The sequence below is a fragment of the Staurois parvus genome, unplaced genomic scaffold (assembly GCF_062004578.1).
Source record: "Staurois parvus isolate SC_StPar_1 unplaced genomic scaffold, SC_StPar_1.0 ptg000228l, whole genome shotgun sequence".
NCBI classification, from domain to species: domain Eukaryota; kingdom Metazoa; phylum Chordata; class Amphibia; order Anura; family Ranidae; genus Staurois; species Staurois parvus.
Window position 1 is genome coordinate 468,163 of NW_028318024.1, and position 27,952 is coordinate 496,114.

General features: G+C 47.9%; 1 protein-coding gene across 1 annotated transcript in view; it reads left to right on the forward strand.

Moving 5' to 3' along the window:
* Positions 1–27,952, forward strand: part of SYP (synaptophysin) — a 59,100-nt gene that overhangs the window by 13,823 nt on the left and 17,325 nt on the right. The window contains exon 3 of the mRNA XM_089679615.1: positions 16,091–16,215. Coding sequence (XP_089535741.1) covers positions 16,091–16,215 — 125 coding nt within the window. The remainder of the gene's footprint in view (positions 1–16,090; positions 16,216–27,952) is intronic.

Below are 27,952 nucleotides of genomic sequence, written 5' to 3' on the forward strand. Positions count from 1 at the left end.
CCTGTGGATTCCCCCCTAGTAGAGTCCTTCCTAGGCCCTGTGGATTCCCCCCTAGTAGAGTCCTTCCTAGGCCCTGTGGATTCCCCCTAGTAGAGTCCTTCCTAGGCCTTGTGGATTCCCCCCTAGTAGAGTCATTCCTTGGTCTTGTGGATTTCTCTATGGCAGTGTCCTTCCAAGTTTATGTGGAATCCCCTCAAACACAGTCGTTCCTTTGTCTTGTGGATTCCTCTCTGTCAGAGCCCTTCCTTGATCCTCTGCCTTTCATCTGTCAGAGCCCTTCCGTGGTCTAGTGGAGTCCCCTATGGCAGAGCCCTTCCCTGGTTCTGTGGCCCTTCTCTGGCAGAGTTGTTCCCTGGTCCTGTGGCTCTGCTCTGGCAGAGCCCTTCCCTGGTCCTCTGGCCCTCCTCTGGCGGAGTTTTGTGGCTCTCCTCTGGCGGAGTGGCTCTCCTGTGGCGGAGTCCTTCCCTGGTCCCGTGGCCCTCCTCTGGCGGAGCCCTTCCCTGGTCCCGTGGCCCTCCTCTGGCGGAGCCCTTCCCTGGTCCCGTGGCCCTCCTCTGGCGGAGCCCTTCCCTGGTCCCGTGGCCCTCCTCTGGCGGAGTCCTTCCCTGGTCCCGTGGCCCTCCTCTGGCGGAGCCCTTCCCTGGTCCCGTGGCCCTCCTCTGGCGGAGCCCTTCCCTGGTCCCGCGGCCCTCCTCTGGCGGAGCCCTTCCCTGGTCCCGCGGCCCTCCTCTGGCGGAGCCCTTCCCTGGTCCCGTGGCCCTCCTCTGGCGGAGCCCTTCCCTGGTCCCGTGGCCCTCCTCTGGAGGAGCCCTTCCCTGGTCCCGTGGCCCTCCTCTGGCGGAGCCCTTCCCTGGTCCCGTGGCCCTCCTCTGGCGGAGCCCTTCCCTGGTCCCGTGGCCCTCCTCTGGCGGAGCCCTTCAGAAGGTCAAGCCATCGTTCATCCTTATTGACCTAGCTTGGGTCCAGCGTTTGACAAGATCTCCTCCTATGCTGTACCTATGGAGAGGCTGTGTGGTCACCCCAGCACAGTAAATGGTTTGGGACTACAGAACACCTACCCCTCTCCTTATCTCTGCAACATAGAGGGAGGTGTTTTGTAGTCTACAGAGTGATTAGAAACCATGCTAACTGGTAAGGAATGCAAAATGCATAACAATGGAAGATATCAGCTTGCTGTGTTTCTGGCAGGGTGCTTACTCACACATAATGGGCACAGCAGGTTTACAGACCTGGGAACTCAGCACAGGGATGGTGGGAACCCCTCATAATGAGCACAGGAGGTATACAGACTCAGGAACTCAGCACAGGGATGGTGGGAACCCCTCATAATGGGTACAGCAGGTGTACAGACCCAGGAACTCAGCACTGGGATGGTGGGAACCCCTCATAATGGGCACAGCGGTTGTACAGACTCAGGAACTCAGCACAGGGATGGTGGGAACCCCTCATAATGGGCACAGCGGTTGTACAGACTCAGGAACTCAGCACAGGGATGGTGGGAACCCCTCATAATGGGCATAGCGGGTGTACAGACCCGGGAACTCAGCACAGGGATGGTGGGAACCCCTCGTAATGGGCACAGCGGGTGTACAGACCCGGGAACTCAGCACAGGGATGGTGGGAACCCCTCATAATGGGCACAGCGGGTGTACAGACCCGGGAACTCAGCACAGGGATGGTGGGAACCCCTCATAATGGGCACAGGAGGTGTACAAACCTGGGAACTCAGCACAGAGATGTTGGGAACCCCTCATAATGGGCACAGCGGGTGTACAGACTCGGGAACTCAGCACAGGGATGGTGGGAACCCCTCATAATGGGCACAGCGGGCGTACAGACCCAGGAACTCTGCACAGGGATGGTGGGAACCCCTCATAATGCGCACAGCGGGTGTACAGACCCGGGAACTCAGCACAGGGATGGTGGGAACCCCTCATAATGGGTACAGCGGGCGTACAGACCCGGGAACTCAGCACAGGGATGGTTTGAACCCCTCATAATGGGCACAGGAGGTGTACAGACCCGGGAACTCAGTGCAGAGATGGTGGGAACCCCTCATAATGAGCACAGGAGGTATACACACCCCTGGAACTCAGCACAGGGATGGTGGGAACCCCTCATAATGAGCACAGGAGGTATACACACCCCCGGAACTCAGCATAGAGATGTTAGGAACCCCTCATAATAGGCGCAGCGGGTGTACAGACCAGGGAACTCTGCACAGGGATGGTGGGAACCCCTCATAATGGGCACAGCAGGTGTACAGACATGGGAACTCAGCACAGGGATGGTGGGAACCCCTAATAATGGGCACAGCGGGTGTACAGACCCGGGAACTCAGCACAGGGATGGTGGGAACCCCTCATAATGGGCACAGCAGGTGTACAGACATGGGAACTCAGCACAGGGACGGTGGGAACCCCTCATAATGGGCCCAGCAGGTCTGATTTAGGTGGACCGACCCTTTAAATAAACGATTGCCCATTGTCGTACTATAGCGCCCCCCATACAGCGGCTCCGCACTGCTGTCTGACTCCATCTTTGTTCCCCCCTCCCCCCTCGGCGGTCGGACTTGTTCGTTCTCACACCCCGGGTTACACTGTAATCCTCTTTACTGTTGGAAATGGCCGACGCTCTAAAAATACTCGTCGTTCTCTGCGGAGAGGCGGGAGGTCACAATCTGGATTACCACCAGGATAAATCCTGCCCAGGCTGCCCAGTGTGAAGTGGCGTGCTGAGAGCGCGTAGGCACAGCACGCCGCTCCGCCTGCCCCCCATCCCCCGCTCGCTGGGAATTCGCACGCAGGCAAGGACACACTGCTCTGCAGATTTCTGCTCCTACCTTTTTAATGCAGAACATCATCCGCCGTCATTAACCGGAAGAACGCAGAAATGTGCGCGATCTGCCGCGCGGTAACACAGCGTTCCCTTTAATTCCACGCCGATTAAAGGGCCGGTCATGTAAAAAAAAAAAAATGTGAGTATTGGAAGGTGTTGACCTTTTAGGGATATTGATTTTTTTTTTTTTGTTTAACTTCACATTGATATATTTTTCTACATTCATCCGGACCAAGCTGTCCAGAAAAAAAAAAAGACAGTTACAGGGGGCGGGGCAAACTATGACCTGTGCAGTCGTCATAGGTTGATTAAAGCTGAACTCCGGTTCCAAAAAAAAAAATCCGCCATTCAAATATATTCTTCAATAGTCGCAAGTGATAGAAATGCACAAAATGCCTTTGCAAACCCAGATATTACTTTGTAGACGTAGCAGTGACATCATCATTGTGCTGTACATAGCCTGTGCAGAGAGCGGGGCCCCATCAGGCTCCACCCACTGTAGACTGCCTGCAGAAAACTACAGGGGCGGAGACAAGTCACCCTGCACAAGGAAAGAGAGAGGAGAGCTGTGGGAGGGACCAAGCAGGCCCCACCCAATACAGACAGGGGCGGAAACAAGTCACCCTGCATGAGCAGAGTTGTGGGAGGGACTAAGAAGGCCCCACCCAATACAGACAGGGGCGGAAACAAGTCACCCTGCACAAGTAAAGATCTGAGCTGTGGGAGGGACCATATAGTCCCCACCCAATACAGACAGTCAGGGGCGGAGACAAGTCACCCTGCACAAGAAAAGATCTGAGCCGTGGGAGGGACCAAGCAGGCCCCACCCAATACAGAAAACTACAGTCGGGGGCGGAGACAAGTCACCCTGCCCAAGAAAAGATCTGAGCTGTGGGAGGGACTAATCGGGAACCACCAACTACAGAAAACTACAGGAGGGGGCAGAGACAAGTCCCCCTGCACAAAAAAAAAAAAACCTGAGCTGTGGGAGGGACCAAGCAGGCCCCACCCAATACAAAGAACTGCAGGAGGGGGCGGAGACAAGACCACTCCCCCTGCACAAGGAGAGAGAGCAGCAGTGAGCGGTCTTTATTCCAGGAAGCTTGTGCAAAGAGCAGAGCTGTGGGAGGGACCCAGCAGGCTCCACCCACTATAGGCTGTCTGCTGAAAACTGAAAACAGGAGTGGGTGGAGACAAGACCAGTCCTCCTTCACAAGAAGAGGGGGCAGCAGTGATTGGTCTGGTATAGGACACTCCCCCTTTCTTCTTTCCTTCCTCAGGGCCCCAAAAATGGTGAATGATGTATACTGAACAGAATGATCCATACATATCTAAGACCGAGAATGAACCATCCAGGTATAAATTTATTCCAGTAAGAATTAGGATAAAGGAGTGATCCAACACGTTCCAGGGGCCACAAAATCGCAACCCCTTCATCGGGGCCAAAAAAAATGGGGAAAAATATATTCTTACTGGAATAAATTTATACCTGGATGGTTCATTCTTGGTCTTAGATCCGTATGGGTCATTCTGTCCTGTCTACATCATTTTCCATTTTTTGAGCCCTGATGAAGTGGGGGGCAATTTTGTGGCCCCTGAAATGCGTTGACTCTCCTTTTCATCCTAATTCTTATTTGAATGATATTATACCTGGATGATTCATTCTCGGTCTTAGATACATATGGATAGTTCTGTCCAGTATATATCATTCCCCATTTTTAGGCCCTGATGAAAAGGGGCAATGTTGAGGCCCCCGAAACGCGTTGGATCCATCCTTTATCCTAATTCTTACTGGAATAAATTTATACCTGGATGGTTCATTCTTGGTCTTAGATCCGTATGGATAAATCTGTCCGGTATATAAGACCAAGAATTAACCATCCAGGTATAAATTTATTCCAGTAAGAATTAGGATAAAGGATGGAGCCAACGCGTTTCGGGGGCTTCAAAATTGCCCCTCTTCATCAGGGCCTAAAAATGGGGAATGATAGATCCGTATGGATAGTTCTGTCCAGTATATAAGACCAAGAATTAACCATCCAGGTATAAATTTATTCCAGTAAGAATTAGGATAAAGGATGGAGCCAACGCGTTTCGGGGGCTTCAAAATTGCCCATCTTCATCAGGGCCCAAAAATGGGGAATGATATATAATGGACAGAATTATCCATACGGATCTAAGTCCAAGAATGAATCATCCAGGTATATATTAATTCCAGTTATTAATGGGATAAAGGAGGGGTCCAACGCGTTTCAGGGGCCTCAAAATTGCCCCTCTTCATCAGGGCCCAAAAATTGGGAATGATATATACTGGACAGAATATTCCATGTGGATCTGCGACCAAGAATTAAACATCCAGGTATAAATTTATTCCAGTAAGAATTAGGATAGAGGGAGCCAACGCGTTTCAGGGGCCTCAACATTGCCCCTCTTCATCAGGGCCTAAAAATGGGGAATGATAGATCCGTATGGATAGTTCTGTCCAGTATATAAGACCAGGAATTAACCATCCAGGTATAAATTTATTCCAGTAAGAATTAGGATAAAAGAAGGGTCAAACGCGTTTCAGGTACCTCAAAATTGCCCCTCTTCATCAGACCCCAAAAATGGTGAATGATGTATACTGAACAGAATGATCCATATGGATCGAAGACCAAGAATGAACCATCAAGGTATAAATTTTTTCCAGTAAGAATTAGGATAAAGGAGGGAGCCAACGCGTTTCAGGAGCCTCAGACTCCTCCCCCTTCATCAGGGACCAAAAAAAATGGGGAGTGATGTATACTGGATAGAACCTAAGATGTAAATTGGACATTATTCGACTGAGTGTAGAGTCCATCAGCCTGGGTGTCATTCGACCTAGAGGGGGACCGTGCCGGGGAGAAGGCGAGTATTTCATTTGTTGTCTGAGCAGGTAATCCCGCCCCTTAATTACATGCGGATGCAGGCGAGAAATTATGCATTCTCTTAAAGGGAATTATTTATTAAAAAAAAAAAATCACATCGCAATTCACCCGCTGAAAGTGCATCCACACGTTCTGTGGGGCCAAAAACAAAAACGAATGTTCTCAGGCTATTTCCTGTACCGGAATGTTTTTCAGACAATATTGCATTCAGCCACTAGACGGCGCTAGTTATGATACTTGCTGCCATCTAGTGGCCAACGCAGTATTTTCCATTTTAAATCAATGAAAAACATTCAAAGGGGAAAAGGGAGGGTGATGGGCTTTGTTAATTCACTGACGCTGGACTTGGGCTTCTTTTTTAGGTAAAACTTGAACCCAGGCACCCCTAGCAGTGTTATTGCTTGTCCCAGTCACTTTTGCCGTCGCGATGAGCTAAGGTTTCGACCTGAAATCCAATCAGATGTAGTATTCCCCCATCCCGCAGCTTCACAGAACAAAGGGGCGGAGACTCCGGCTGGTATCGTTATCCGAATACGGCCACATTGGACGATGCCCTTGTGGCCATGATATGCCATTGGTGACAATTGACCAAATATGGGCACGTGGCCATAAAAAAGTCAACAAAGTCACCGGCATCCCCGCCCCGCAGCTGCATTTAAGAAAGGGGCGGGGATGCCGGTTGGTATCATTATCCGAATATGGCTCCATTGGACAATGCCCTTGTGGCCATGATATGCCATTGGTGACAATGATGTCACCAGCAACCCCACCCCGCAGCTGCACTTAACAAAGGGGCGCGGGGATGCTGGTGACTTTGTTGACTTTTTTATGACCACGTGCCCATATTTGGCCAGTGGCATTCCTTGACCACAGCTGATTGGGCCAGTGGAATCCTGTCATGTGACAGCCTCCCAAGGGGGGGGAACCTTAGCTCATCACTAGTCTTCAGTAACACCACAATATGAAAACAAAGGGGCGGGGATGCCAACTGGTATTATTATCCGAATTTGGCCAATTGGACAATGCCCTTGTGGCCCTGATATGCCATTGGCGGCAACTGACCAAATATGGGCACGTGGCCATAAAAAAAGTCAGCCACCAGCATCCCCGCCCCCCAGCTGCACTTAACAAAGGGGCGGGGATGCTGGTGACTTTGTTGACTTTTTATGGCCATATGCCCCTATTTGGTCAATGGCATTCCTTGGCCACAGCTGATTGGGCCAGTGGCATCCTGTCGTGTGGGGGAACCTTAGCTCATCGTTGGCCTTCATCAACACCAAAATATGAAAACAAAGGGGCGGGGACGCCAACTGGTATCATTATCCGAATACGGCCACATTGGACAATGCCCTTGTGGCCCTGATATGCCATTGGCGGCAATTGACCAAATATGGGCACGTGGCCATAAAAAAGTCAACAAAGTCACCAGCATCCCCGCCCCCCAACTGCACTTAACAAAGGGGCGGGGATGCTGGTGACTTTGTTGACTTTTTATGGCCACGTGCCCATATTTAGTCAGTGGCATTCCTTGGCCACAGCTGATTGGGCCAGTGGCATCCTGTCATGTGTGGAGGAACCTTAGCTCATTGCTGGCCTTCAGCAACACCAAAATATGAAAAAAAGGGATGGATTGACACCCACGTAACGCAATGACGGCGGGCTTTGACGTCCACATGGGCAGCCAAGGTATCTGCTCACTAGCACAGCGATCAAGCTGTCGGAAAAGTCTGAACACATGACCTTGGTAATTGGCTGTTGGTGGTCACCTGATCGGGAGGCCGTCCCATCAGTTCCCGGTCTCAAGTAATGATCGGGAGCTGACGGGACCAGTCACGTGAGCACCAATAGCCAATTACAATGGCCACGTGATCAGACAGACCTTCCCCCCCTTCCCGGGTGTAATGGCCCAGTTAAAGGGACGTCAGGGCTGGGCAGGAAGGGGTTAATAACCACCAATGGGTGTATATGAGATCCACCATGAATGAATTTATCTTCTACGGTCAACATCTATGTGGTGGTCCCGATGGGCACCCCTAGGTGGTCATTAACGCTTTCCAGTTCTTCGGCCTGCGAGGCTCCAATGGCAACGCGCGATGTAATCCTCCGTATGGATGAAGCAGATCATTCAAGAAGCCGCCAGCTCTGGAGCGCGCCCAGCAGCTCGAATTATGCCGCCCACTTCCCAGCGACATTTGGCAGCACAAGAGGTGGACGTGTTTTATCTGCGGCTCATTTACATATGATTTGTACAACGCTCTAGCTTGCAGTAGCTGCATTGAAGCGGACCGGCCAAAACGTGGCGTGTTCCAGGCAGACCGCGCAAAAGTAGGTACAAAAAAAAAAGAGCCCCTCAAAAGGGGTAAAGCAATTCGCCCGGTGTGAAAGTGAATGAACATTCGTTTATTGTGAATGGGGCAAAAAAACGAATGTTATTAGGCTGTACGACTGGAGGCGCTTCTCGTAATATGGAATTGTCACCAAATGATTGGTCTGCATTGCCAAGTCCAGTCTAGGAATACGCAGGCTGGGAATGAGATAGGACTAGGGCAGGGGTGTGCAAACTACGGGGCACTATTCCTCCCACTGACACCAATGATGGGACACTGTTCCTCCCACTGACACCAATGATGGGGCACTATTCCTCCCACTGATACCAATGATGGGACACTGTTCCTCCCACTGACACCAATGATGGGGCACTATTCCTCCCACTGACACCAATGATGGGACACTATTCCCCCCACTGACACCAATGATGGGGCACTATTCCTCCCACTGACACCAATGATGGGGCACTATTCCTCCCACTGACACCAATGATGGGGCACTATTCCTCCCACTGACACCAATGATGGGACAATATTCCTCCCACTGACACCAATGATGGGGCACTATTCCTTCCACTGATACCAATGATGGGGCACTATTCCTCCCACTGACACCAATGATGGGACAATATTCCTCCCACTGATACCAATGATGGGGCACTATTCCTCCCACTGACACCAATGATGGGACACTATTCCTCCCACTGACACCAATGATGGGGCACCATTCCCCCACTGATACCAATGGTGGGGCACAAATTCCTCGCACGGACACCAATGATGGGGCACTATTCCCCCCACTGACACCAATGATGGGACACTATTCCTCCCACTGACACCAATGATGGGGCACTATTCCTCCCACTGATACCAATCATGGGACACTATTCCTCCCACTGATACCAATGATGGGGCACTATTCCTCCCACTGACACCAATGATGGGACACTATTCCTCCCACTAATACCAATGATGGGGCACTATTCCTCCCACTGACACCAATGATGGGACACTATTCCTCCCACTGATACCAATGATGGGGCACTATTCCTCCCACTGATACCAATGATGGGGCACTATTCCTCCCACTGATACCAATGATGGGGCACTATTCCTCCCACTGATACCAATGATGGGGCACTATTCCTCCCACTGATACCAATGATGGGGCACTATTCCTCCCACTGATACCAAGCCTGAGTCACTGGCACCAGGGCATTTTGTACTCCCACTGGCCATACTTGGTCCACCCTAATATTTGAAGAACAGTAATCTGGTCCTTTGTTTAGAATGTTTGGGGACCCCTGGCCTAGGGCAGCCTTTTCAAGGTTTTTACCCCAAAAGAAACCTTGAAATAATTTACAAGTCTCAGGAAACCCTGCTAAGATTAGTCAGTCAGGGGTCATTAGGAAAATACCCCTTACATTGGGGGTCAGTGGGAAGAATGTCCCTTACATTGGGGGTCAGTGGGAAGAATGTCCCTTACATTGGTGATCAGTGGGAAGAATGTCCCTTACATTGGGGGTCAGTGGGAAGAATGTCCCTTACATTGGTGGTCAGTGGGAAGAATGTCCCTTACATTGGTGATCAGTGGGAAGAATGTCCCTTACATTGGTGGTCAGTGGGAAAAATGTCCCTTACATTGGAGATCAGTGGGAAGAATGTCCCTTACATTGGTGATCAGTGGGAAAAATGTCCCTTACATTGGTGGTCAGTGGGAAGAATGTCCCTTACATTGGGGGTCAGTGGGAAGAATGTCCCTTACATTGGAGGTCAGTGGGAAGAATGTCCCTTACATTGGGGGTCAGTGGGAAGAATGTCCCTTACATTGGTGGTCAGTGGGAAGAATGCCCTTTACATTGGGGGTCAGTGGGAAGAATGTCCCTTACATTGGGGGTCAGTGGGAAGAATGCCCCTTACATTGGGGGTCAGTGGGAAGAATGTCCCTTACATTGGTGGTCAGTGGGAAGAATGTCCCATACATTGGTGATCAGTGGGAAGAATGTCCCTTCCATTGGGGGTCAGTAGGAAGAATGTCCCTTCCATTGGGGGTCAGTGGGAAGAATGTCCCTTACATTGGGGGTCAGTGGGAAGAATGTCCCTTACATTGGTGGTCAGTGGGAAGAATGCCCTTTACATTGGGGGTCAGTGGGAAGAATGTCCCTTCCATTGGGGGTCAGTGGGAAGAATGCTCCTTACATTGGTGGTCAGTGGGAAGAATGTCCCTTCCATTGGGGGTCAGTGGGAAGAATGTCCCTTCCATTGGGGGTCAGTGGGAAGAATGTCCCTTCCATTGGGGGTCAGTAGGAAGAATGTCCCTTCCATTGGGGGTCAGTGGGAAGAATGTCCCTTACATTGGGGGTCAGTGGGAGGAATGTCCCTTACATTGGGGGTCAGTGGGAAGAATGCCCCTTACATTGGGGATCAGTGGGAAGAATGGCCCTTACATTGGGGATCAGTGGGAAGAATGTCCTTACATTGCTGGTCAGTGGGAAGAATGTCCCTTACATTGGTGGTCAGTGGGAAGAATGCCCCTTACATTGGTGGTCAGTGGGAAGAATGGCCCTTATGGTGGTGGTTAGAATGCTACCCTTACAGTCAGCTAAAAGAGATCATTGGTGTCATGCTACTGACTCTTCCAAGTGGGGAGGGAAATACGGAGTCACCATCAGATGGGAGGTCAATCAGCCACAGCTCAAGGAACCCCCCACAACCTCCGGAGGAACTCTGGTTGAGAATGGCTGGTCTATGGAGTAACGGGGAAGAACTTATTAGAGACGTTCTTCCATCTACAATTTACAGCATTCTCATTCGGATTTTTTTTACTCTCCTCACTTTACCGATTTCAGTGCCTGTCGCTTTAATAAAAGTACAGTTATCCTTTAAATAGGTAGCAGCTGTCATTTGTTTAGCACATTGGCTCCCTGGCTCATGGGATTTGCCCAGCCTTGTTCTAGATTCCACTAATTACATTATTATCGTTCTTATCTTGGAGCCTATCATAGGTCTACAACAATCTGTTACAGACATACCTAACTTCACATGCCCCTCCCCCACTCCTCCCAAAATAATTTCGAAACCACCTGACAACACCCCTTTTTTCTTTTCATGGTAAACTGTGAAGTGTTGTCAGGAAGGTATACCATAGTTATCGTTGTTTGTGCCATTTCTTATTCCAACCCAGGGGTGAACTGACCATTTGGAAACTCGGGCACTGCCCGAGGGCCTGGGGTCAGTAGGGGGCCCCGTGTGATGCCCCTGGTGCCTTTTTCATAGGCTTTTTTGAGTTTGGGCAAGGACACAGGGGCCCCATGATCCCCTATTGCCCGGGGGCCCCATGAGTTGTCAGTCCGCCCCTGTTCTAACCTTTTACTTTACTAAAATTTTTGCCATGACTTTCACATTTTGTTCATGATAAGGATTGTATAACTAAAAATAAAGATTTGTTCTACTCATAAATCTTCAGGCGTTCTTGGTGACGGAAGTAGATTTTGGTGTGGGACATCTGGCTCCAAACCAAACTGAAAAACGTGGCTTCCCTAAAATTAAATCAAAAATAAAATAAGCCTTTTACACTAGAATACCCCCAAACATGTAACCCTCCCTATACCTCAACTGTTAACCTAACCCCCTAGGGGGCCCATTCACACCAATGTTTTTAAAGATCAGCGTAAATTTGCGTAAATCCATCAATATACAATGTTCAATATACAGTTGATTTGTTGCACATTGGTTGCAAGTGGGAGGAATGTCCCATTTGCGGTGGTGTTCAGAATGCCACCCTTACAGACAGGTTTGGGCTCTTGCAGCTGGCTTCACCAAGTGGCGTTGACCGTGGGCCCCATTAAATGAGAGATCAGCCAGTCACAGCTCAAGGAACCCCTAGCAACCTCTGGAGGAACCCTAGTTAAATATGGCTGGTCTAAGGAATATTGGGGAAGAGCTTACTCTAGACTTTATTCTATGGCCTCTTGTGATGCCCCATTCCTAGAGAGCAGGAGACTTCCATGTCCAGCTTGAAGGACCGCATGTGAATTGAAGGGAGGAATCATTACACATTTACTTGAATACAGTTACATCACCAGGAGCTTCCAGGATGTCTTGACTCCACATCTTTGCTCACTCCACTTTGCTCACATCCTCTACAGACACAGGTAAATTTTCACCCACTGGGTGCCCTCTTTGATACTTAGTATGGGAGGCCTAACCCTCCTTTTCCATTGTTACTCCTCAGAGGCACCAGACCTGGTATGCTGTCTTCTCTTAGTGTAGCCACTTCCATTTGGTTGCTTTATATTGTTCCTCTTGCCCCATTTCTGAAGAGTAGGAGACTTCCATGTCCAGCTTGAACGGCCGCATTTGAAGTGAAGGGAGGAATCATGACACATTTACTTGTATACAGTTACATCACCAGGAGCTTCCAGGATGTCTTGACTCTACATCTGAGACTTGGCCCACATCTTCTACAGACATCGGTCAACTTTCACCCACTGGATGCCACATTTGATACATAGTATGGGAGGCCTAAGCCTCCTTCTCCATAGTTACTCCTCACAGAGGCACCAGACCTGGTATGCTGCCTTCTCTTAGTGTAGCCGCTTCCATTTGGTTGCTTTATATTGTTCCTCTTGCCCCATTTCTGAAGCGCAGGAAATGTCCATGTCCAGCTTGAACGGCCACATGTGAAGTGAAGGGAGAAATCATTACACATTTACTTGCATACAGTTACATCACCAGGAGCTTCCAGGATGTCTTGACTCTACATCTGAGACTTGGCCCACATCTTCTACAGACATAGGTCAACTTTCACCCACTGGACTCCCTCTTTGGTACTTAGTATTAGAGGCCTAATCCTCCTTCTCCATTGTAACTCGTCACAGAGGCACCAGACCTGACATGCTGTATTCTTAGTGTAGCCAATTCCATTTGGTTACTTTATATTAGTCTTCTTGTCCCATTCCTGGAGAGCAGGAGACATCCATGTCCAGCTTGCAGGGTCATATGTGAAGTGAAAGGAGGAATCATTAGACATTTGCTTGCATACAGTAACATCCTTCAAGACATCACTAGGAGCTTCACTAACGTAGTGATTCTAAATCTGACACTTGGCCCACATCCTCTACATACTTAGGTCAACTTTCATCCTTTGGTCTCACTTATTGGTACTTGGCATGGAAGGTCTTAGTCCTCCTTCTCCATTGTTACTCCTCACACGGGTAGTTCAACTTTCACCCATTGGTCTCACTTATTGTTACTTAATATGGGAGGACTTGGTCCTCCTCCTCCATTGTTACTCCTCACAGAGGCACCCAGCCTGGCATGCTGTTTTCTCTTAGTGTAGCCACTCCCATTTGGTTGTTTTATACTGTCCTTCTTGCCCCATTCCTGGAGAGTAGGAGACTTCCATTCCCAGCGTGCAGAGTCGTATGTGAAGTGAAGTTAGGAATCATTACACATTTACTTGCCTATGTTATATCCTTTGAAACATCACCTAGAACTTCAGGGATGTAGTGACTCTACCTCTGAAATTCGGCCCACATCCTGTATAGACATAGATCAAGTTTCACCCATTGGTCTCACTTATTGGTACTTAGTATGGAAGGCCTTAGTTCTTCTTCTCCATTGTTACTCCTCACAGAGGCACCAGACCTGGCATACAGTCTTCTCTTAGTATAGCCACTTCCATTTGGTTGTTTTATATTCTTCTTCTTGCCCCATTCCTGGAGAGCAGGAGACATCCATGTCCAGCTTGCAGGGTCATATGTGAAGTGAAGGGAGGAATAATTACACATTTACTTGCATACAGTAACATCCTTCAAGACCTCGCCAGGGGCTTCACTAACATAGTGATTCTACTTCTGAGACTTGGCCCACATCCTCTACAAACTTAGGTCAACTTTCATCCTTTGGTCTCACTTATTGGTACTTGGCATGGAAGGTCTTAGTCCTCCTTCTCCATTGTTACTCCTCACACGGGTATCAGACCTGTCATATTGTCCTCTCCTAGTTTAGCCACTTCCATTTGGTTGCTTTATATTGTACTCCTTGCCAAACTTTCTTCCCCCACCCAGCACTTATTTCACTTTCACCAACACAGATTATTTTATGGTGCCAGTGGAGACATGGGAAACACGTCTCCTTCATGCTGCAAAACCTTTACCAAAACCTTCTCAATTACTTGATCTTTAAATCGGTTACTCAACTGTACCTCAGTTCAGCTTGTTTGATGCATCTGTTACTACGTAGCAATTCTTCTACGGCCTCTTGGATATCCCTATAGGATAGGACCTCCCTGAAGGAACATGGTCCCCAGACTGTGTTCCTCCCAGCACAGGGGAATTTCTTTGAGGGATCAAATGGTAACCTAGAGAACATTGTAGACCATCTCCTGCAGAATCTGGTGCCCTTTTTTCCCAAATTGGAGGAACATTTCCTCCAAAAATATAATGTAGGACATCTGTTACTTCACTAAGTGGAGAAATGAGGCCAAGCCAGTTAAACACACCTTGCATCATTTGCTGGTTCCCTGTGACTCCCTTCAACTTTTGTGTTCCCTTTAGTCCATAGCCCCAACAGTGTAGTCTCAAAGCCTCTATTACTCTTTGGAGTTTAGTTATCTGCTGAGCAGTCCTGGATCTAGAGTGTTGCTGAGATGTCCCCCCCCCCAGATTTTAATTGTGCCCCCCCTCAGGTCTCAGAGTGCATCCACTCATCTGTGAGCCAGTCATATGGGGACATTTGATTTACATTGCTGGGGACAGTTGATGTAATGAGGCACTCTCTTGAGGGCAGTTGATGTAAGAGGGTACTCTGATGGGTCAATCGATGTAAGGGGGCACTCTGGGACATTTGGTGTAAGAGGAATCTCTGATGGGGCAATTGATGTAAGAGGGTGTACTGGTGCCAACAATTGATGTAATGAGGCACTCTCTTGAGGGTAATTGACATAGGAGGGTACTCCGATGGGTCAGTCGATGTAAGGGGGCACTCTGGGACATCTGGTGTAAGAGGAATCTCTGATGGGGCAATTGATGTAAGAGGGTGTACTGGTGTCAACAATTGATGTAAGGAGGTACTCTCTTGAGGGTAATTGACATAGAAGAGTACTCTGATGGGTCAGTTGATGTAGGGGGGCACTCTGGGCATTTGGTATATGAGGAATCTCTGATAGGGACAATTGATGCAAGAGGGCATACTGATGCCAACAATTGATATAAGGAGTTCCTCTGATGGGGCAATTAATGTTAGAGGGTGTACTGGTGTCAACAATTGATGTAAGGAGGTACTCTCTTGAGGGTAATTGACATAGGAGGGTACTCTGATGGGTCAGTTGATGTAAGGGGGCACTCTGGGCATTTGGTATAAGAGGAATCTCTGATGCCAACAATTGATATAAGGAGTTCCTTTGATGGGGCAATTGATGTAATGAGGCTCTCTGATGGGGCAAATGATGTAAGGGGGCACTCTGTTGGGGACCTTTGGTGTAAGGAGATCTCTTATGGGAACAATTGATATAAGGAGGCACTCTGATGAGGACCATGATGTAAGGGGCCAATCTGATGAGGACCATGATGTAAGGGGAGGAAATCTGATGGGGAGCCTGATGTAAAGGGGGACTTTTATGAGGAATGGTGTAAGTAGGGACACCCTATATAAGAGGGCACAGGTTCTGTTTAATCATCCCAATCCAATGACAACCTAATACTTCGCTGTGTACTCTTGCATTGCCTTTACACACATAAATATGTGCGAATATGCGCAAAACAAGCGCCTGAAATTATGTTTGAAAAAAGCAGATGCTCAAACATCAGTACCGTGTACAAGGGGCCCTAATCTAACCATGTTTTAGGGTGAATTACCCACCTCCTGATCCTCCTGATTTCATATCCTCACTTTTCATCATCCTCTGATCTCTACATATAACTTTTGGATGCATGTGCCTTGTAGATTTCGATGTTTCGTTTCTTTGTGGCTCACCTTGTTTTTTTTTCCTGCGTCCCTCTTTGTCTCCTTTTATAGCTCTTCTCTATCTTTGCCTTTGCGACATGTGGAAGTTACTCTGGACAATTCACGCTCAGCGTCGACTGTGTCAACAAAACCGAGAGCAAGCGGAATATTAAAGTGGACTTTGAATATCCATTTAAGTGAGTTTGTAGTCATCCGCCTTTTCTTTTGTATGACTTAACGTTGGCTTCCTGTGCATTTTGATATGGCAAGGCGGGCATGGAGGTAATGAAATGAAACTGGGGGTACGAGGAACACATTATTATTGTACAGGATTTATATAGCGCCGATAGTTTGCTCAGCTCTTTACATTATGATGGGAGACAGTACACGAGACGGTACAGTAACAATACAATTCAACACAAGAGGGATTCGAGGGCCCTGCTCCTTGGAGTTTACAATCTAGGAGGGAGGGGATAATGGTACAAGAGGTAATACCTGTGGGGGATGGAGTGGTTGGAAGAGTAGAGGATTCCAGTATTAGCTGAGGGTGGGGTAGGCTTCCCTGAAGAGAGAGGTTTTCAGAGTGCACCTAAAAGTGAGCAGAGTAGGCGAGTAGTCTGATGGATTGGGGTAGGGAGTTCCAGAGGATGGGGGAGGCCCTGGAGAAGTCCTGGAGACAAGCATGGGAGGAGGAGACACGGGAGCTAGAGAGTAGGAGGTCTTGTGAGGAGCAGAGAGTACGGTTTGGGTGATATTTGGAGACAAGATCGTGATGTAATTTGGGGCAGTGTTATGAACGGCTTTATACGGCAGTGTTAGCGTTTTGAATTTTATCCATTGGGCAATTGGAAGCCAGTGGAGGGATTGGCAGAGAGGGGTGGAGGACACTGAGTGTAGGTCAGTGGAGGGATTGGCAGAGAGGGATGGAGGACACTGAGTGGAGGCCAGTGGAGGGATTGGCAGAGAGGGATGGAGGACACTGAGTGGAGGCCAGTGGAGGGATTGGCAGGGAGGGGTGGAGGACACTGAATAGAGGCCAGTGGAGGGATTGGCAGAGAGGGATGGAAGACACTGAGTGGAGGTCAGTGGAGGGATTGGCAGAGGGGGATGGAGCACACTGAGTGGAAGCCAGTGGAGGGATTGGCAGAGGGGGATGGAGGACACTGAGTGGAAGCCAGTGGAGGGATTGGCAGAGGGGGGTGGAGGAAACTGAGTGGAGGCCAGTGGAGGGATTGGCAGAGAGGGGTGGCAGATACAGAAAGATTAGTAAGGTGGATGAGTCTGGCAGCAGCATTCATGTAGACTGAAGAAGGGATAGCCTGCGATGAGTTCGGCCAATGAGGAGGGAGTTACAGTAGTCGAGGCGTGATATAATAAGGGAGTGGATGAGTTGCTTAGTGGTCTACGAGGTTAGGAACGGTCGTATCTTGGAGTTGTTGCGGAGGTGAAGTCTACATGAGTTTGTCAGCGATTGGACCTGGGGCTGAAAGGACAGATTGGAGTCTAGGATGACACCTAGTACCCTGGCTTGAGGGGAGGGACTGATGATAGTGTTGTTGGTCTTGATGGAGAAGTCGGGGGGGCGCGGGCTGGGGGGAAATCTAGAAGCTCAGTTTTGGAAAGATTGAGTTTGAGGAAGTGGAGTGACATCCAATCCGATATGTCACTTAGTAGGCTTGTGATACGAGCGGAGACTGAAGGGGTGAGGTGAGGGGTAGAGAGGTAGATTTGTGTGTCGTCAGCATAGAGATGGTAATTGAAGCCGTGGGAGCTTATCAAGTGACCAAGGGAGGACGTGTAGATGGAGAAGAGAAGGGGTCCAAGGACAGAACCTTGAGGGACCCCGACAGAGAGAGGGAGTGAAGAGGAGGTGGCAGCGTTATAATTAACACTGAAGGAGCGCTGTGGTAGATAGGAGGAGAGCCAGGAGAGAGCGGAGTCTCTGAGGCCAAGAGTGGAGTTTTTTTTTTTGAGGAGGGGCTGGACAACCCCATTGGGATACCTTTGCAAACCTCTTCTTCTGAAAAATTCTTGGTGCCTGGTCACTGTATTAATCCGATAACTCAAGAGTATTAAGGTTGGTGGCATCCAGACAACTAGTACAGGTATTCTTTAAAGGGGATCTGTCAAGGTTGAGATATGGGAGTCGCCATTGTTGACTTGTTTTTGAGTGATCAGCCATTTTGAGTTACCTTATCATTCATATAATTGTTTCAATATTTAGTCAGTGACCATAGACCACTATTGAGTAATGGCCGTTCCCGTATTTCTTTCATAACAGGTTCTTTTTAAAGTCTATGTAAACCCTAAATTGGTACTTTTGGCATCATGCTTTACTGGAAAATTTTTTGGAAACCCATTCTAAAGTTTCTTACCTGGAGATTGTACCAGTAATTGCGCTTCCTGTTACTGTCTGACAGCTCTGCCTCTCAATTAGTTGCAGCCTTGTTAGCCACTCTTTAGTCAACCCTTGGGTTGCCCTGTCTGATAGACCTGATAAAAAAAGTGTGCCCAATGTTTGACTTACAAGTCCACAATTCTTTATTGTTCATGATACTTAAATCACAGTGGAAAAACTGTAGCCAACGCGTTTCGGGAACAAAAGAGTGAAAACTGAGCTGTGAAAATGCACCCTTACTACATGTCCTTTGAAGTGGCTCCATTTTCACTCTTGACAGAGATTATCCTTTCAGGAGTATCTTATATAGTCCTGAAAGGACACATAGGGGTTTATTTACTAAAGCTGGAGAGTCCAAAATCAGACTCCCTTCTGCATAGAAACCAATCAGCTTCTAACCTCAGCTTGTTCAATGAAGCTTTGGCAATGAAACCTGGAAGCTGATTGGTTTCTATGCAGAAGGGAGTCTGATTTTGGACTCTCCAGCTTTAGTAAATAAACCCCATAGAGTCCAATTTACACAGATGCTACTTCTTTTAAGCCCTGATGTGGGGATTCTTTTGCTCTGAAACGCATTGGATGCAGTTCTAATGCAGGAAGATACTCCCAAAATATATATATATATACACACAGGTAGCACCAACAATATGGAATGTGTCAAGGCAGATGTTGACTGTCCATGAACAGAAGTGGAAAGTTCTGCCTGCAGTTCTTGGACAATCAGCATCTGCCTTGACACAATAAAAATTGTTGTTGCTACCTGTGTGTTGGGAGTATCTTCCTGATATGCATCAGAACTGAAGATTTGGCTTGGATAAGCTATGAAGCATCTTCAGTGTTACAATAGAAATATTTAAATTGACCTTCCAGGGTTCCTTGGTGCTCAGAAGTTCTCATGTTCTTTCAGTGCTGTTTTAACATCTCTACCCTGGAGATTGGACAACAATTCACACCTTCAGCTATGTGACTAGAGGTGTTAACACCTATGTAGACTTCCTGTGACAAAGCCTGGGATGATGTCACTAGAACAGGTTGATTCTACAACTTTCACACCTCTCATCCTGTTCTTAGACAGGCAACATCTGCCTTGAGGCATTCCTTGGTATTTGTGCTTCCGGTGTGACTATAAATGTTGGGGTGTCTTCCGGACGCTCATTAGAACTAAAAAAGCATCTTGGAGAAACTACAAAATATCTCCAGCATTAAAGAACCAGCTCTGGTTAAATGTGACCAACTGCTACTAGCTGTATCATGACCTGGATAAAGGAGAACCTTCACAGACATTGATGTCTTGAGTTCCAAAATCCAAAATTCGCCATGTTCTCTCCTCGTATATCTCCAAGCACCATATTCTGAGCTTGTCCTACTGGAAGAAAGGTTCCCATTTTGGTGGGAGCTGGGCCAGATTTCTGAATTTGGACCTCAGATTCAGTACTTGAATAAGGAGACCTCAGCGTTGCAGACTCCCAAGGTGCTGAGGAAGAGTACTATATGTGCAGGATCTCCTGGATCCTCTGGATCTTATTTTTTGTTGAGCAATGATAACATTTCTTTTTGTGAATAAGCCAGTTTGAGTTCCTGATCAAATCTGAATGAGTTCCTGATGCTCATTAGAACTAAAAAAGTGGCTACGTGAAACTATGAAACATCTTCAACATTACAGAACCAGCTCTGGTTGAATGTGACCAACTGTTACTAACTGTATCATGACCTGGATTAAGGAGAATGTTCACAGAAATTGTTGTCTTGAGTTCCAAAATTCTCCATGTTCACTCCCCATTCCTCATTATATCTCCAAGCACCATGTTCTGAGCTTGTCCTACTGGAAGAAAGGTTCCCATTTTGGTGGGATCTGGGCCAGATTTCTGAATTTGGACCTCAGATTCAGTATTTGAACAAGGAGACCTCAGCGTTGCAGACTCCCAAGGTGCTCAGGAAGAGTACTATATGTGCAGGATCTCCTGGATCCTCTAGATCTTTTTTTTTGTTGCGCAATGATAACGTTTCTTTTTTGTGAATAAGGCAGTTTGAGTTCCTGATCACATCTGAATGAGTTCCTGATGCTCATTAGAACTAAATAGTGTCTTGGAGAAACTACGAAACCTCTTCAACATTACAGAACCAGCTCTGGTTGAATGTGACCAACTGCTACTAGCTGTATCATGACCTGGATAAAGGTGAGCCTTCACAGTCATTGTTATCTTGGGTTCCAAAATCCAAAATTCTCCATGTTCCCTCCCCATTCCTCATTATATCTCCAAGCACCATGTTCTGAGCTTGTCCTACTGGAAGAAAGGTCCCCATTTTGGTGGGAGCTGGGCCAGATTCAGTATTTTAACAAGGAGACCTCAGCGTTGCAGACTCCTAAGGTGCTCAGGAAGAGTACTATATGTGCAGGATCTCCTGGATCCTCTGGATCTTATTTTTTGTTGAGCAATGATAATGTTTATTTTTTGTGAAAAAGGCAGTTTGAGTTCCTGATCAAATCTGAATGAGTTCCTGATGCTCATTAGAACTGAAAAAGTGTCTTGGAGAAACTATGAAACATCTTCAACATTACAGAACCAAGTCTGGTTGAATGTGACCAACTTCTACTAGCTGTATCATGACCTGGATAAAGGAGAGCCTTCACAGTCATTGTTATCTTGGGTTCCAAAATTCTCCATGTTCCCTCCCCATTCCTCATTATATCTCCAAGCACCATGTTCTGAGATTGTCCTACTGGAAGAAAAGGACCACATTTTGGTGGGATCTGGGCCAGATTTCTGAATTTGGACCTCAGATTCAGTATTTGAACAAGGAGACCTCAGCGTTGCAGACTCCCAAGGTGCTCAGGAAGAGTACTATATGTGCAGGATCTCCTGGATCCTCTAGATCTTTTTTTTTGTTGCGCAATGATAATGTTTCTTTTTTGTGAATAAGGCAGTTTGAGTTCCTGATCACATCTGAATGAGTTCCTGATGCTCATTAGAACTAAATAGTGTCTTGGAGAAACTACGAAACCTCTTCAACATTACAGAACCAGCTCTGGTTGAATGTGACCAACTGCTACTAGCTGTATCATGACCTGGATAAAGGTGAGCCTTCACAGTCATTGTTATCTTGGGTTCCAAAATCCAAAATTCTCCATGTTCCCTCCCCATTCCTCATTATATCTCCAAGCACCATGTTCTGAGCTTGTCCTACTGGAAGAAAGGTTCCCATTTTGGTGGGAGCTGGGCCAGATTTCTGAATTTGGACCTCAGATTCAGTATTTGAACAAGGAGACCTCAGCGTTGCAGACTCCTAAGGTGCTCAGGAAGAGTACTATATGTGCAGGATCTCCTGGATCCTCTGGATCTTTTTTTTTTTGAGCAATGATAATGTTTCTTTTTTGTGAATAAGGCAGTTGAGTTCCTGATCACATCTGAATGAGTTCCTGATGCTCTGTTATGGACCACCTGGTGTACTCTAGCAGTCCCCAGGACAGGATTCCCCAGGGCGCGGAGTCTAAGCCCCAGTCCGCTTGTTCACCAGAGCCCTTGATGGTGGGGATGGGCTTGGAGCAGACAGTGACCAGGTCGCGGCCCCTGAGTACACCCACCTGAGGTAGAGGAATCACCAGAGGTAATGACAGGTAGAGAGCCTGACATGAAGAGGCAGACAGGTCTGGAGAGTAGCAGCTAATCCGTGCGGGTCGGATGGATGACTGAGCAATAGCGTGGTCAAAACGGGCCAGGTCGGTAACAGAGGGGTCAGCGTGGTACAAGGCAGCAGGCAGAAGAATAGTCAGGTCACTCACCGGGGTCGGTACCAGTAGTTCAGATCAGGTAGGGATATCCAAAAGAGAGGTCAAACTTAGCCAGGGGTCAGAGCAGGAGAAGTCAGCAGAGGTCAGGTCCAAGCAGGTCAGCAACGAATCTCAAACAACTGGAACACAGGAACCAAATCAGACCATACGGCAACTTGTGTCTGTGCAGGGCTGATTTAAGTAGCCCGCCCTGCACCTGACAGGTGCAGCCTAGGTCCTAGTGCCTGCCCAGCACCGTCATAGGCGACGGGTGCTCCTGGGTCCTAGTGCCCTGATGCCTGCATGTCTTGACAGACACCTACGCATGTGCAGACCCATGCGTCGCGATGGTCCCTGACATGCTCATTAGAACTAAATAGTGTCTTGGAGAAACTACAAAACCTCTTCAACATTACAGAACCAGCTCTGGTTGAATGTGACCAACTGCTACTAGCTGTATCATGACCTGGATAAAGGTGAGCCTTCACAGTCATTGTTATCTTGGGTTCCAAAATCCAAAATTCTCCATGTTCCCTCCCCATTCCTCATTATATCTCCAAGCACCATGTTCTGAGCTTGTCCTACTGGAAAAAAGGTCCCCATTTTGGTGGGAACTCTGAATTTGGACCTCAGATTTAGTATTTGAACAAGGAGACCTCAGCGTTGCAGACTCCCATGGTGCTCAGGAAGAGGACTATATATATGTGCAGGATCTTCTGGATCTTCTCTTTTGTTGAGTAATGATAAAGGTTCTATTTTTGTGTATAAGGCAGTTTGAATTCCTGATCACATCTGAACGACGTTCCAGTTGGGGGCAAAACCAAGATGTCTAGAGACAAGAGCTACTTATACCTGGTCCAGGGGCAGACTGACCATTTGGAAACTCGGGCACTGCCCGAAGGCCTGGGGTCAGTAGGGGGCCCCATGAGATAACCCTGGTACCTTTTTCATAGCCTTTTTTGAGTTTGAGCAAGGACACAGGGGCCCCATGATCCCCTATTGCCCGAGGGCCCCATGAGTTGTCAGTCCACCCCTGACCTGGTCCTATGCGAACTCTATTGACTTGTTTTTTTTAATTAGTAGTGTTGTGAACTGCTCTCGATAGGGATGAACAAGACATGCATCAAGATGAAAGAGATTAGTGGTGCTGAACTTAGCCACATTAATAGCGTTCGAATGGTATCAAGGGTTCATGGCACACTAGCAATCTCATCACTCGTTAGCAACAGGAGAGAGCAGAAACAACACACCTGTCCTTACGGTGTCCCTCCCTCGCTGGTCATTCCAATGAGGGATTGCACTCTTGCAACTCCCTTGCTGACCAGCGAGATCCTACAGCATTTTGGCCAGGGAGGAAGTGACGACCTAGGAGCAGGTAGGTGCTTTCTTTAGCAGTCCTGTTACCAGCAAGATGCCACCGGTGACATAGGCCTTCAGGGGATACAAATTCCATTCAACTTAAGAAGAGAACTACAATCTGAAAAAAAAACACAAAAGGAACACCAGCCCTTACGGGTTTTGGCAAAGCCAAAAATACAGCTTTGTTGACACATAGCTAAAAACAAGATGTAGCAACATCATTCGGACTATGCGCTCATTTACACTTGCTTCAAAATGTGGCATTGGACGTGCTTTTTTAAAGCACTCTAAATGCCAGTCACAAAGCACCTGTCACTAAATAAAATGGTGGGCTTACAGATCTGTTTGCTTTGCTTAAAAAAATGATACCCCATTTCGCTTTCTTGGTGTTTCAAAGTGTCTCCAAATCCTCCATAGAAGTCTATGACAAAGCTCGCTCCTGCAGCTTTTGATGGGCATTTATTCAGAGTTGGGTTTGCTTTGTTTTGGAGGTATGAGATATGCCAGGATGCATTGAGAAACCAACAAGCGAACCAGAAAGACGTCATCAGCAGTGACTTCATGTGTATATATTCTGGGAGTGTCTGGTGCAGATGTCACATCTGGTGTGCAGCTTGGAGCAGCGGGAAGGTGATCAGGGTCAGGGCCAAAGAGGTGCAACTAGCAGACGGCACACGTGGTGTGCAACATGGGAATGCTATATCGGAAGGTGAGAGGGGGTTGGAGAGAGAGGACTGAGTGGCAGATGATCAGCAGAGCTGGGGGACCGGATGCTGGAGAAACTAGCAATGTCACACGTGTTGTGCAGCATGGAAGCAATACAGCGGAAGGTGAATGAGGATCAGCAAACTAGAGGATCAGTAGAGCTGTGGGTTGCTACCTAGTGGGGAGGGGGGTGTCAGCAAAGCTGGGGGTACTGCTCCGTGAGGGATTAGCAGAGCTGGGGGTTACAAGTGAGCGGGGGATCAGCAAAACTGGGGGTACTATTGAGCAGGGGATTTGCAGAATGAAGGCACTAAAAAGCTGGGGATCTGCTGAACAAGGGTACAATTGAGCTGGGGATCTGCTGAACAGGGGTAGTGAGCGGAGGAGCAGCAGAGCTGGGGGTACTACTGAGTGGGGGATCAGCAGAGCTGGAGTTACAAGTGAGCGGGGGATCAGCAAAACTGGGGGTGCTACTGAGCAGGGGATTTGCTGAATGAGGGCACTAATAAGCTGGGGATCTGCTGAACAAGGGTACCATTGAGCTGGGGATCTGCTGAACAGGGGTAGTGAATGGAAGATCAGAAAAACTGGGGGTACTACTGAGTGGGGGATCAACAGAGCTGGGGTTAAAAGTGAGTGGGGGATCAGCAAAACTGGGGGTACTACTGAGCAGGAGATTTGCTGAATGAGGGAACTAGTTACCTGGGGATCTGCTGAACAAGGGTACCAATGAGCTGATGATCTGCTGAACAGGGGTAGTGAGTGGGGGATCAGCAAAGCGGGGGTTACAAGTGAGCGGGGGATCAGCAGAGCTGGGGTTACAAGTGAGCGGGGGATCAGCAAAACTGGGGGTGCTACTGAGCAGGGGATTTGCTGAATGAGGGCACTAATAAGCTGGGGATCTGCTGAACAAGGGTACCATTGAGCTGGGGATCTGCTGAACAGGGGTAGTGAATGGAAGATCAGAAAAACTGGGGGTACTACTGAGTGGGGGATCAACAGAGCTGGGGTTAAAAGTGAGTGAGGGATCAGCAAAACTGGGGGTACTACTGAGCAGGAGATTTGCTGAATGAGGGAACTAGTTACCTGGGGATCTGCTGAACAAGGGTACCAATGAGCTGATGATCTGCTGAACAGTGGTAGTGAGTGGGGGGTCAGCAAAACTGGGGGTACTACTGAGCAGGGGATTTGCTGAATGAGGGAATAGTAAGCTGGGGATCTTCTGAACAAGGGTACAAATGAGCTGGGGATCTGCTGAACAGTGGTACTAATGAGCTGGGGAATTGCTGAATGAGGGCACTAATAAGCAGGGGATCTGCTGAACAAGGGTACCATTGAGCTGGGGATCTGCTGAACAGGGGTAGTGAGCGGAGAATCAGCAAACCTGGGGGTACTACTGAGTGGGGGATCAACAGAGCTGGGGTTACAAGTGAGTGGGGGGTAAGCAAAACTGGGGGTACTACTGAGCAGAGGATTTTCTGAATGAGAGCACTCCATAAGCTGGGGATCTGCTGAACAAGGGTACCAATGAGCTGATGATCTGAGACGTGTCCTCTTACATTGGTGGTCAGTGGGAGAAGGATCTCCCTTACTATGATGCTTAATGGGAGAAGAGTCTCCCTTACATCGGTGATCAGTAGAAAAAGTTTCACTTACATTGATGATCCGTAAGAGAAGTGTCCTCTTACAATGGTGCTCAATGGGAGAAGGGTCCTCCTTTCTCTCATGTTCATTGGGAGAAGGGTCCACCTTACAATGGTGGTCAGTGGAAGAAGGGTCCTCCTTACTATGGTACTCAATAGGAGAAGAGGTTCCCCTTACACTGATCAATAGAAGAGGTCCCCCTTACATTGGTGATCGGTAGGAGAGGTTTTCTCAATGGGAGAAGGGTCCACCATACAATGGTGCTCAATGGGAGAAGGGTCCACCATACAATGATGCTCAATGGGAGAAGGGTCCACCGTACAATGGTGCTCAATGGGAGAAGGGTCCACCTTACAATGGTGCTCAATGGGAGAAGGGTCCACCATACAATGGTGCTCATGGGGAGAAGGGTCCACCTTACAATGGTGCTCAATGGGAGAAGGGTCCACCGTACAATGGTGCTCAATGGGAGAAGGGTCCACCTTACAATGGTGCTCAATGGGAGAAGGGTCCACCATACAATGGTGCTCATGGAGAGAAGGGTCCACCTTACAATGGTGCTCAATGGGAGATGGGTCCACCTTACAGTGGTGCTCAATGGGAGAAGGGTCCTCCTTACAATGGTGCTCAATGGGAGAAGGGTCCACCTTACAATGGTGGACAGTGATGGAGGTGCCAACTTACATTGGTGGACAGTGATGGAGGTGCCAACTTACATTGGTGGACAGTGATGGAGGTGCCAACTTACATTGGTGGACAGTGATGGAGGTATTCACTTACATTGGTGCTCAGTAGAAGAGGTGCCCTTACATTGGTGGTCATTGGGAGAGGTGCCTTTTTACAATAGTGCCCAGTGGGACAAATGACGTTGGCCCCGGAACTAAGCATGTGTTAATAAGTAGGATGCTAATCTACCACTGTTCCGCAACCCCTAGTGATAAGGAACCCTGGCTGAGAAAGGCTGGCCTGGAGAACCTGTATTAAATATAGCTTTTAGCACGCCCAATACTTCTACATTCAATAGAACCATACACGTGTGGTTGTGTGGGTTGGTGAAGGGAAGTCCTGTTTCCAACAATACCGCCTGCAGCCTCCTGGCACTGTGCCTATCTTGCTGTGCGCTAAATGACCTGCCCCTGCGGGAGGGGATGGTCATTCAGCTCAATGATGCAGAGCAGGTCTCGAAACTATGTCCTCCAGTGGTGATCCACAACCACTGCTTGGTTGCAAACTCATGGATGGGCCAAGCTAAAGGAAAGCATATTACTTGCTACATATAGGTCCGAGCAGTTGCTCTACGACATTTGAAGAAAATTTCCAAGTAGGTGGAAAAAAAATGGCGCAACGGGAAGGATTAAAATCAGATATATACTTCCTACTATGCACAGGCTTTATTATCTCTCATTCATCCTTTATCTGCCAATACTTTATTTCAGCTGATTCCATTTGCATCATAACATTAACATGGCTCTTTCCTCTTCCCCCAGCCAAGTTGTTTCAGAAAATAGAAGCAAGTCATCCCTTGAGAAATGTTTCCATATTGTAACAAACTGCATTTTGCTTCCTCGCTGTGTTGTAATTGGGTGTTATGGAGAAACAGGTCAAGAAACTATACAAAGGAAGGGGGGGGGGGGTGTGCTATTAATGGCAGCCTGGAGATCATTGCCAAGGCATGACTGTTTTAAGAGACCGTTTAATTCATAGTGAGAGCACTCTGCAGACGGGTGGAGTGTTCCTCGAATTGGAATAAATCCCAAGTGCCGTTTGTAATATGCCGCTTCAATTTGATGGAGATTTGTATGTGTTTCATCGATTATTATTATATATGGGCCTACATAGTGATAGAAGATAAAAACATAAATCCCGTCTAATCTTGATTAATCATTTCCGCTAATACCGGTACACGTTTGTATATTCGCTTTTAAATGACCCAATGACCTCCGACCTTTTTTTTTTTCTGTTAAAATATTTTAATATATTCCTAAATAGCTACAAATGACATAAAATACATTTTGTGTGCATTAAAATGCCTTTTCAAACCCAGATATTATCTTGTCAA